General features: G+C 41.9%; 1 protein-coding gene across 1 annotated transcript in view; it reads left to right on the plus strand.

Moving 5' to 3' along the window:
• Window positions 1–12,684, plus strand: part of KCNAB3 (potassium voltage-gated channel subfamily A regulatory beta subunit 3) — a 157,682-nt gene that overhangs the window by 124,483 nt on the left and 20,515 nt on the right. The window contains exons 7-9 of the mRNA XM_053718289.1: window positions 1,386–1,429; window positions 7,538–7,624; window positions 10,490–10,575. Coding sequence (XP_053574264.1) covers window positions 1,386–1,429; window positions 7,538–7,624; window positions 10,490–10,575 — 217 coding nt within the window. The remainder of the gene's footprint in view (window positions 1–1,385; window positions 1,430–7,537; window positions 7,625–10,489; window positions 10,576–12,684) is intronic.

Raw genomic sequence — 12,684 nt, forward strand, 5'->3', positions numbered from 1 at the left:
GTGTGTGTGTGTGTATATATATATATATATATATATATACAAAAGACGGAAATGAACTGCACTCTAACTGGACACATCCTATGACCCTGCAAAACAACAGCCATGGATGCACTCACCAGCACTTACAGACAGCTGCACAACTTTCAGGGACTAAGGCAGTTAAACCCAGGCCAGCCTGGGTGCAAAGCCCATAGGGAAAATTATAAAACAAAAGTATAAACACAACACATAAAAACATCTGTTACTCTCTTGCAAGCACACAGCTAGATAAAAAGAGTTAGTTACAGCATTTGGCCAAGTGGGGATAGACCAATGAACATGTCAAGGTCTCTTCCTCCCCGAGTCCCTAACCTACAGCTACACACTGCATGCTTTCAACCAAACACACTGAGATACAAACAAGGGTGACACAAGCTCTTTGTAATACCCCTAGACTCCTAGACATATACAAAACATGGAAATGGACAACACTCTCAAACTAGACTGAGTACACATCATGTGATGAGAGAGAGAGAGACAGAGAGAAAGAGAGATAGAGAGAGATGTGTGTGTGATATGTGTGTGTGGGCTAAAAATGAAAAATGTAAGCAAGATTTGTAATGTTTTGTAGTTCTAAGACCCCACCTTGAAAAGCCCCTTTTGTATATTTATGTTATCTCCTTTGTTATTGTCCTTTAGAAAAATATATTAACGAGCTCCTGCATTTATCAGTCTATCACTGTGTAGAATGTTGTAGGGTCGGGGTTCATAATCTGGCAAAATATACATGAGCCTCTCATTGGGGAGAGTGTAAAAACCACAATTATAGAATAAATAATGAAAGTACATTCTTATTATTACTATGTATAATTTAACATTTTATCATTAAACTGCTGAGTACAACTACAGTATTTTCTACATTCAGCTCTCTTTAAAGCCATTCTCTTATTTTAACTTATTACAGAATCAGCTGGTAAAGCTCTGCATTTTACATTGTGCACCGCCATCTTGTAGCACACGTATTGCTGCATCCTGTTATAGGAGAAGAGCACTTTCACAGATCTGTGGCGTTACTGCCTTTTTGACAGCTGTACCTTGTACTTCAGTTTAGCTCACATAATAGATAGCAGAGTTACATATTTGCAGATTTTTGCACAGTTCATAACAAATATAAACTCCAAGATGGTGACACCCAGTTGCAGAGATTCACTAACTGATATTTGTAAGGGGTTAACATAAGCAAATGACTTTGAAGAGAGCTGCAGGTACAGGGGGGAAACCAATAGCATGGTGAAAACTAACCATACTACTGTAGTTGTACTCAGCAGTTTAACGTCCCTTTAATGTCCTTTAACTCTTTTCCTAATGTCCATCAAATCATTATTTTCTCTTTTTTTCACTTTCAGGGCAGAAACTGAAAGAGGCCTTTCACGCAAACATATTATTGAAGGTGTTTTGTCCTGTAGTTCACTAACCTTGCTTCAACCTTCACCCCCTCATTTTTAGCTCTACCTTTTTCATATTATTTCTTGATATAACCCACCTATTTGCCATGTTGCTCCATTTTGTTGTTTTTAGTTATTCCTTATTATTTTATATAAAATCCAGTTTCTCCAACATAGGTGTGTCCGGTCCACGGCGTCATCCTTACTTGTGGGATATTCTCCTCCCCAACAGGAAATGGCAAAGAGCCCAGCAAAGCTGGTCACATGATCCCTCCTAGGCTCCGCCTACCCCAGTCATTCTCTTTGCCGTTGTACAGGCAACATCTCCACTGAGATGGCTTAGAGTTTTTTAGTGTTTAACTGTAGTTTTTATTATTCAATCAAGAGTTTGTTATTTTGAAATAGTGCTGGTATGTACTATTTACTCAGAAACAGAAAAGAGATGAAGATTTCTGTTTGTATGAGGAAAATGATTTTAGCAACCGTAACTAAAATCCATGGCTGTTCCACACAGGACTGTTGAGAGCAATTAACTTCAGTTGGGGGAACAGTATGCAGTCTCTTGCTGCTTGAGGTATGACACATTCTAACAAGACGATGTAATGCTGGAAGCTGTCATTTTCCCTATGGGATCCGGTAAGCCATGTTTATTACGATCGTAAATAAGGGCTTCACAAGGGCTTATTAAGACTGTAGACTTTTCTGGGCTAAATCGATTCATTATTAACACATATTTAGCCTTGAGGAATCATTTTATCTGGGTATTTTGATATAAGAATATCGGCAGGCACTGTATTAGACACCTTATTCCTTAGGGGCTTTCCCAAAGCATAAGCAGAGCCTCATTTTCGCGCCGGTGTGGCGCACTTGTTTTTGAGAGGCATGGCATGCAGTCGCATGTGTGAGGAGCTCTGATACTTAGAAAAGACTTTCTGAAGGCGTCATTTGGTATCGTATTCCCCTTTGGGCTTGGTTGGGTCTCAGCAAAGCAGATACCAGGGACTGTAAAGGGGTTAAAGTTTAAAACGGCTCCGGTTCCGTTATTTTAAGGGTTAAAGCTTCCAAATTTGGTGTGCAATACTTTTAAGGCTTTAAGACACTGTGGTGAAAATTTGGTGAATTTTGCACAATTCCTTCATGTTTTTTCGCAATTGCAGTAATAAAGTGTGTTCAGTTTAAAATTTAAAGTGACAGTAACGATTTTATTTCAAAACGTTTTTTGTACTTTGTTTTCAAGTTTATGCCTATTTAACATGTCTGAACTACCAGATAGACTGTGTTCTGAATGTGGGGAAGCCAGAATTCCTATTCATTTAAATAAATGTGATTTATGTGATAATGACAATGATGCCCAAGATGATTCCTCAAGTGAGGGGAGTAAGCATGGTACTGCATCATTCCCTCCTTCGTCTACAAGAGTCTTGCCCACTCAGGAGGCCCCTAGTACATCTAGCGCGCCAATACTCCTTACTATGCAACAATTAACGGCTGTAATGGATAATTCTGTCAAAAACATTTTAGCCCAAATGAACACTTGTCAGCGTAAGCGCGGCTGCTCTGTTTTAGATACTGAAGAGCATGGCAACGCTGATACTAATATCTCTGAAGGGCCCCTAACCCAGTCTGATGGGGCCAGGGAGGTTTTGTCTGAGGGAGAAATTACTGATTCAGGGAACATTTCTCAACAGGCTGAACCTGATGTGATTGCATTTAAATTTAAGTTGGAACATCTCCGCATTCTGCTTAAGGAGGTATTATCCACTCTGGATGATTGTGACAAGTTGGTCATCCCAGAGAAACTATGTAAAATGGACAAGTTCCTAGAGGTGCCGGGGCTCCCAGAAGCTTTTCCTATACCCAAGCGGGTGGCGGACATTGTTAATAAAGAATGGGAAAGGCCCGGTATTCCTTTCGTCCCTCCCCCCATATTTAAAAAATTGTTTCCTTTGGTCGACCCCAGAAAGGACTTATGGCAGACAGTCCCCAAGGTCGAGGGAGCGGTTTCCACTTTAAACAAACGCACCACTATACCCATAGAGGATAGTTGTGCTTTCAAAGATCCTATGGATAAAAAATTAGAAGGTTTGCTTAAAAAGATGTTTGTTCAGCAGGGTTACCTTCTACAACCAATTGCATGCATTGTCCCTGTCGCTACAGCCGCATGTTTCTGGTTCGATGAGCTGATAAAGGCGGTCGATAGTGATTCCCCTCCTTATGAGGAGATTATGGACAGAATCAATGCTCTCAAATTGGCTAATTCTTTCACCCTAGACGCCACTTTGCAATTGGCTAGGTTAGCGGCTAAGAATTCTGGGTTTGCTATTGTGGCGCGCAGAGCGCTTTGGTTGAAATCTTGGTCGGCTGATGCGTCTTCCAAGAACAAGCTACTTAACATTCCTTTCAAGGGGAAAACGCTGTTTGGCCCTGACTTGAAAGAGATTATCTCTGATATCACTGGGGGTAAGGGCCACGCCCTTCCTCAGGATCGGCCTTTCAAGGCAAAAAATAAACCTAATTTTCGTCCCTTTCGTAGAAATGGACCAGCCCAAAGTGCTACGTCCTCTAAGCAAGAGGGTAATACTTCTCAAGCCAAGCCAGCTTGGAGACCAATGCAAGGCTGGAACAAGGGAAAGCAGGCCAAGAAACCTGCCACTGCTACCAAGACAGCATGAAATGTTGGCCCCCGATCCGGGACCGGATCTGGTGGGGGGCAGACTCTCTCTCTTCGCTCAGGCTTGGGCAAGAGATGTTCTGGATCCTTGGGCGCTAGAAATAGTCTCCCAAGGTTATCTTCTGGAATTCAAGGGGCTTCCCCCAAGGGGGAGGTTCCACAGGTCTCAGTTGTCTTCAGACCACATAAAAAGACAGGCATTCTTACATTGTGTAGAAGACCTGTTAAAAATGGGAGTGATTCATCCTGTTCCATTAAGAGAACAAGGGATGGGGTTCTACTCCAATCTGTTCATAGTTCCCAAAAAAGAGGGAACGTTCAGACCAATCTTAGATCTCAAGATCTTATACAAGTTTCTCAAGGTTCCATCGTTCAAGATGGAAACCATTCGAACTATTCTTCCTTCCATCCAGGAAGGTCAATTCATGACCACGGTGGATTTAAAGGATGCGTATCTACATATTCCTATCCACAAGGAACATCATCGGTTCCTAAGGTTCGCATTCCTGGACAAGCATTACCAGTTCGTGGCGCTTCCTTTCGGATTAGCCACTGCTCCAAGGATTTTCACAAAGGTACTAGGGTCCCTTCTAGCTGTGCTAAGACCAAGGGGCATTGCTGTAGTACCTTACTTGGACGACATTCTGATTCAAGCGTCGTCCCTTCCTCAAGCAAAGGCTCACACGGACATTGTCCTGGCCTTTCTCAGATCTCACGGATGGAAAGTGAACGTGGAAAAGAGTTCTCTATCTCCGTCAACAAGGGTTCCCTTCTTGGGAACAATAATAGACTCCTTAGAAATGAGGATTTTTCTGACAGAGGCCAGAAAAACAAAACTTCTAGACTCTTGTCGGATACTTCATTCCGTTCCTCTTCCTTCCATAGCGCAGTGCATGGAAGTGATCGGCTTGATGGTAGCGGCAATGGACATAGTCCCTTTTGCGCGCATTCATCTAAGACCATTACAACTGTGCATGCTCAGTCAGTGGAATGGGGACTATACAGACTTGTCTCCAAAGATACAAGTAAATCAGAGGACCAGAGACTCACTCCGTTGGTGGCTGTCCCTGGACAACCTGTCACAAGGGATGACATTCCGCAGACCGGAGTGGGTCATCGTCACGACCGACGCCAGTCTGATGGGCTGGGGCGCGGTCTGGGGATCCCTGAAAGCTCAGGGTCTTTGGTCTCGGGAAGAATCTCTTCTACCGATAAATATTCTGGAACTGAGAGCGATATTCAATGCTCTCAAGGCCTGGCCTCAGCTAGCGAGGGCCAAGTTCATACGGTTTCAATCAGACAACATGACAACTGTTGCGTACATCAACCATCAGGGGGGAACAAGGAGTTCCCTAGCGATGGAAGAAGTGACCAAAATCATTCTATGGGCGGAGTCTCACTCCTGCCACCTGTCTGCTATCCACATCCCAGGAGTGGAAAATTGGGAAGCGGATTTTCTGAGTCGTCAGACATTGCATCCGGGGGAGTGGGAACTCCATCCGGAAATCTTTGCCCAAGTCACTCAGCTGTGGGGCATTCCAGACATGGATCTGATGGCCTCTCGTCAGAACTTCAAAGTTCCTTGCTACGGGTCCAGATCCAGGGATCCCAAGGCGGCTCTAGTGGATGCACTAGTAGCACCTTGGACCTTCAAACTAGCTTATGTGTTCCCGCCGTTTCCTCTCATCCCCAGGCTGGTAGCCAGGATCCATCAGGAGAGGGCGTCGGTGATCTTGATAGCTCCTGCGTGGCCACGCAGGACTTGGTATGCAGATCTGGTGAATATGTCATCGGCTCCACCTTGGAAGCTACCTTTGAGACGAGACCTTCTTGTTCAGGGTCCGTTCGAACATCCGAATCTGGTTTCACTCCAGCTGACTGCTTGGAGATTGAACGCTTGATCTTATCGAAGCGAGGGTTCTCAGATTCTGTTATCGATACTCTTGTTCAGGCCAGAAAGCCTGTAACTAGAAAGATTTACCACAAAATTTGGAAAAAAATATATCTGTTGGTGTGAATCTAAAGGATTCCCTTGGGACAAGGTTAAGATTCCTAAGATTCTATCCTTCCTTCAAGAAGGATTGGAAAAAGGATTATCTGCTAGTTCCCTGAAGGGACAGATTTCTGCCTTGTCTGTGTTACTTCACAAAAAGCTGGCAGCTGTGCCAGATGTTCAAGCCTTTGTTCAGGCTCTGGTTAGAATTAAGCCTGTTTACAAGCCTTTGACTCCTCCTTGGAGTCTCAACTTAGTTCTTTCAGTTCTTCAGGGGGTTCCGTTTGAACCCTTACATTCCGTTGATATTAAGTTATTATCTTGGAAAGTTTTGTTTTTAGTTGCAATTTCTTCTGCTAGAAGAGTTTCAGAGTTATCTGCTCTGCAGTGTTCTCCTCCTTATCTGGTGTTCCATGCAGATAAGGTGGTTTTACGTACTAAACCTGGTTTTCTTCCAAAAGTTGTTTCTAACAAAAACATTAACCAGGAGATTATCGTACCTTCTCTGTGTCCGAAACCAGTTTCAAAGAAGGAACGTTTGTTGCACAATTTGGATGTTGTTCGCGCTCTAAAATTCTATTTAGATGCTACAAAGGATTTTAGACAAACATCTTCCTTGTTTGTTGTTTATTCCGGTAAAAGGAGAGGTCAAAAAGCAACTTCTACCTCTCTATCTTTTTGGATTAAAAGCATCATCAGATTGGCTTACGAGACTGCCGGACGGCAGCCTCCCGAAAGAATCACGGCTCATTCCACTAGGGCTGTGGCTTCCACATGGGCCTTCAAGAACGAGGCTTCTGTTGATCAGATATGTAGGGCAGCGACTTGGTCTTCACTGCACACTTTTACCAAATTTTACAAGTTTGATACTTTTGCTTCTTCTGAGGCTATTTTTGGGAGAAAGGTTTTGCAAGCCGTGGTGCCTTCCATTTAGGTGACCTGATTTGCTCCCTCCCTTCATCCGTGTCCTAAAGCTTTGGTATTGGTTCCCACAAGTAAGGATGACGCCGTGGACCGGACACACCTATGTTGGAGAAAACAGAATTTATGTTTACCTGATAAATTACTTTCTCCAACGGTGTGTCCGGTCCACGGCCCGCCCTGGTTTTTTTAATCAGGTCTGATAATTTATTTTCTTTAACTACAGTCACCACGGTACCATATGGTTTCTCCTATGCAAATATTCCTCCTTAACGTCGGTCGAATGACTGGGGTAGGCGGAGCCTAGGAGGGATCATGTGACCAGCTTTGCTGGGCTCTTTGCCATTTCCTGTTGGGGAGGAGAATATCCCACAAGTAAGGATGACGCCGTGGACCGGACACACCGTTGGAGAAAGTAATTTATCAGGTAAACATAAATTCTGTTTTTCCTTTCATTCCTCATAAATGCTACATCTTCCTCTTTTTTATCTCTTTATTTTTATAGTTTATTATTTTCTATCTCCGTAGGTCTCAGAGGGTCTCTGGAGCGCCTGCAGTTGGAGTATGTGGACATTGTATTTGCAAATCGAATGGATGCTAACAGTCCGATGGAGGGTGAATATACCTCTTCTGTGTCTGTGTCTTTGTATGTCTTTCCTTCTCATTTTTCTCTTTTTTTATAGCATAAGGAAATAGATATTCATAGCAACCTCAACACATTCTTTCCCCCCTCTCTCTCTCTCTCTCTCTCTCTCTCTCTCTCAATTTTTATACTTTTTCATTTCATTTTCTTCCGCTCTCCCTCATTCTCCATTCCAACAAATTAGTTTTTTTTGTTGTTGATCTCAGCAAAAAAATAAATATTCCCATCACCCTCACATTGCGTCTGCAGGTCTTTCTACAGATGGACAAAAGAACAGAATTCTAAAAATAGACAGTTCTATATTTATCTGAATATATCTGCAAAAATTTGAATTTTTCATCCAGTGAGAATCAGAACAGTGTTAAAGACAGACCTATCCTCACTTTCTATAATAATACATATCATTCATAAGAGATAATTATATTTCTGTTTGTTTTGTAGATTCTGACCATATTTTATATATGAAATTACAGTTTCTCCAGTCAGTGCATACAAATTAAATACATTAAATTACATGTGATATCTTGATCTCTTCTCTATGTATATAGAGGTGATAGATAATCCACTCTCAGTATTATGAAGTGACAACTATCTCTCTCTCCTGATCCTGTATGTAGAAGTCTCACACTCTACTGTTTCTATACATACAGTTGATACATAGGCCCCTTCTTGTTTTTAAATATAATAGTCATCTTAATTTTCTGCTTTTGCGTTAAAGTGAAGGTAAACTTTGATGAATAAAAGCCCGGTTTTTAACCCCTTAACGACCAATGACGTATGGGGTACGTCTTGCAAAAAATTGCAGTTAACGACCAAGGACGTCCCCCGTACGTCGTTGGTCTTTGAAAGTGGTGGAAGCGATCCTGATCGCTTCCAGCTGCTCTCATGTTATTGCAGTGATGCCTCGATATTGAGGCATCCTGCAATAACTATTTTTAGCCATCCGATGCAGAGAGAGCCACTCTGTGGCCCTCTCTGCATCAGCCATCAATGGCCGTTATCGTTGGTGGGTGGGAGCTCATCCATGGAGGCGGGTGGATGGTAATTGGTGGAGGAGAGGGGCTGGATTGCGTGCGTGTGTGCGCGCACGAGCACGGGATCCCTACAAAAGGCATCAATATGCTGTAGGTTTGAGGGTGGGAGAGTACTGGGGAGGGTGGGATTTTAAAATTAAGGGATCTGGGAGAGGGTGGGGAGTTGGATGTTGAGGGGGGGGCAGCTACACTACAGAAAAGAAGCAATACTTTTAAAATAAAGAATAAATATAATACCTCTTTTATTTCAAACTGCCAGTACCCAATATGGCGCACAATAAGGCAGGGGGGGGGTTAAAGAGCTGTTTGGGGGGGGATCAGGGAGGTTGGGGGCTAAGGGGGGATCCTACACAGCAGAATATTTTTTTTTTAAATTTTTTTTTTTTTAAAATACCCCAAAAAACTTTTATTTTAGTACTGGCAGACTTTCTGCCAGTACTTAAGATGGCGGGGACAATTGTGGGGTGGGGGAGGGAAGAGAGCTGTTTGGGAGGGATCAGGGGGTTAGATGTGTCAGGTGGGAGGCTGATCTCTACACTAAAGCTAAAATTAACCCTGCAAGCTCCCTACAAGCTAGCTAATTAACCCCTTAACTGCTGGACATAATACACGTGTGGTGTGCAGCGGCATTTAGCGGCCTTCTAATTACCAAAAAGCAACGCCAAAGCCATATATGTCTGCTATTTCTGAACAAAGGGGATCCCAGAAAAGCATTTACAACCATTTGTGCCATAATTGCACAAGTTGTTTGCAAATAATTTCCGTGAGAAACCTAAAGTTTGTGAAAAAATTTGTGAAAAAGTGAACAATTTTTTTATTTGATTGTATTTGGCGGTGAAATGGTGGCATGAAATATACCAAAGTGGGCCTAGATCAATACTTTGGGATGTCTTCTAAAAAAATATATACATGTCAAGGGATATTTAGGGATTCCTGAAAGATATCAGTGTCCCAATGTAACTATAGCTAATTTTGAAAAAAAGTGGTTTGGAAATAGCAAAGTGCTACTTGTATTTATTGCCCTAATACTTGCAAAAAAAGCAAAGAACATGTAAACATTGGGTATTTCTAAACTCAGGACAAAATTTAGAAACTATTTAGCATGGGTATTTTTTAGTGGTTGTAGATGTGTATCAGATTTTGGGGGTCAAAGTTAGAAAAAGTGTGTTTTTTTCCATTTTTTCCTCATATTTTATAAAACTTTTTTATAGTAAATTATAAGATATGATAAAAATAATGCTATCTTTAGAAAGTCCATTTAATGACGAGAAAAATGGTATATAATATGTGTGGGTACAGTAAATGAGTAAGAGGAAAATTACAGCTAAAAAACACCGCAAAAATGTAAAAATAGCCTTGGTCCCAAACGGTCAGAAAATGGAAAAGTGCTGTGGTCCTTAAGGGGTTAAAATACTATTAAACCAGGGGCACTTTCATTCATCAAAGTTTAGAAAGCAGCCGTTTTGTTTAAAAACTTACCTTTCTTCTCTTCACAGCCGGAGCAGCTTCCCCCACCCGGAGATCCTCTCTTCACACGTCATCAATGACTAAACCGTCTTCCTCCAATCACGGCATGGCCTCAGGCAATGACTCCCCTGGGGGAAAGCCGTGATTGGAGGAAGCCGGATTAGTCATTGCTGTGCCCCAGTTTTTAATAGTATTTTTAAAAACCGGGCTTTCATTCATCAAAGTTTACCTTCACTTTAATAGCGCTATCTTTGTCTCTTCATATACAGTGTATAGCTCAGTCTCTTGTATATTCCTGTGCATATGATTAGCTGTAACTTTTTCCTCTCTTTTCAGAGATTGTTAGAGCCATGACGTTTGTCATCAACCAGGGTATGGCTATGTACTGGGGCACATCACGATGGAGTGCAATGGAAATCATGGTAGGTGACATGCTGAGATATGGGCATGAAAAAAGACACATTATAGGTGTGTTATCCAAATACCATTTTTGGAACCTTACTTGCTTTCAAATTGTTGGGGACACTTTATAAAAGAAATCAATAAAAACTTTAGCAAGAAAATAAGCACCAAAGCTCATACTATGCTTAGGGATAATTAGTCATTACTAGAAGACACAAGCAGCTAAGCCTCTATGAGTAAGTTCTGTTTTTAAAATGGTGGTGCATGAAGCATACTTGAGTACACTCTTGAAACTGCCTTTTAAAAGAAGCATCTTTGCTGATACATGTACATTGCAAAAATGCTTCTATTTAAGACTGAAATAAACCCACATGGATTTCAGTTTGGGCTGGAATGTTTCTTTAACTATGTGTAGTGAAAAAACTTTGCAGTATACTTTCATTATTTATTTTACCTACTTTTTTTTTTTTAATATAAAAAAGAAATATTGTAAATATGACAAGAGAGCACTATAATGGTTGCTACAGTCAGCTAAGCTACACAAATATTTACTACTATTATAAACTAAGTAGGCTAGAGACAAGACAATCAGGTAGTCTGTGCACTAGTATGCATTTGTAAATAATTCAAGCGCTACATATGAATTTCCCTATCCCAGCTTTATCTACACAGCAAAACTGTCTCATAGAGGCAGTGAGGCAAGTCTGTAGAAGGCTAAAGGAGCTAACCTCATCCGAGCCCGCTCTGAACTTAGATTGTACCATCTGTTGACCCGGCCAGCTGGTGTTGGTGGGATTGGCATAAGCCTCTGACAGTTTAGCGGCTGATTTATCGTATGGTTTAGTCTCAGTATTCAGGGAGAGCAGCAAAGCCGCCCCTGCAGCCTTGGGCTTTTCCTTTGTGTTGAACCATCGGAGTACATTAGGAGCGTGCCTCCTCATAACCATGATGACAGCGTGGTTAGCAGAGTCAGAGCCTTCGTGGGGGTTGAGTTTCGCATTAGGGTTCCACAGTAGGCTTCCAGGATCAGAAGGCTGGCACAAATTTCCATCAGGCCTGTCAGAAACAAACACTCCTCGATGCAGCTCCTTCTCGGTCAAAGCATGGCCAGCCACAGTGCCGGCCAACTGTGCTTCCCTCAAAACTACTATCACTTCAGGCAGCATAGGAGATCCGCTCTGTGATATAGGCAGAGCAGCGTCGCCATCTAGACTTAGGGAATCGCTTCGTGGCACAGTCAAGCTCCTCTGTATTTCCACTTGTCTGTAATTCAGCACAGGAGATGTAGTGTCAGGATGTTCTATAGAAGTCTGCTCACATAAGCTTCGATGAAGAGCGGGGGGTTCAGTTCTCTCTTTTTCATGTGGCTTAGAAGCTGCGCCAAAACCTTCGGCAATTAGCCAGCTCAGATTCTGAAAGTGCTCATCAAGTAGCGTGGTTAGTTGCTGCTTGTCCATTATGAGTCAGTATGGTGGATGAATTCCTTCCTAATCTGTCTAGAGTTATTAACTCCGAATTACTCAGAATATTGCAGTATCCAGTACAGCTTTGTATAGATCAAAGAGTCTGTAGGAATATATTTTATAATCTGTAGAAGTAGTAGTAGTAAATAGTACTACTCGTAACCCCAGTCTCCTAGAGGGGGGAATATGCGACACCCCCGGCTATACAAACTGCCAGTTACTATGTGAATACGACAGCCAGAAGAGGCCTAACTGCAGAACATAGGCAAAGAGGTTAATCATGAGAGTTTTCCCCCAGAATTATCAAATTCTTGAATCTTGTAATAGCTCACTGGCTTCTGACCAATGATTTTTCTTAGGAAAGTAATAAAATAACATATAAGACTCAAAAGTAGAGCCAGGAGCTCCTCCAAAACACGTCTTGCCGCTACAGCTGTAGGCTCCGCCCTATTTTACCTACTTTTCATGTAATTTAGATCTGAAAATTGAGGATTTTCCAAGAACTTAAAAAGCACTCTGCTCACTTCTCTAGGCTAAATCTACTACATATCTTTCCCTAATTGGTTTTAACTGATAACAACTACAAAACAATACACTTTATACTAACAATTTGTGTATTAATTATACTAAAATTATGACAGTGGCTAACCTTGTTGTCTTAAGATG

Source organism: Bombina bombina, chromosome 6, assembly GCF_027579735.1.
Source record: "Bombina bombina isolate aBomBom1 chromosome 6, aBomBom1.pri, whole genome shotgun sequence".
In the NCBI taxonomy this organism is placed as follows: Eukaryota; Metazoa; Chordata; class Amphibia; order Anura; family Bombinatoridae; genus Bombina; species Bombina bombina.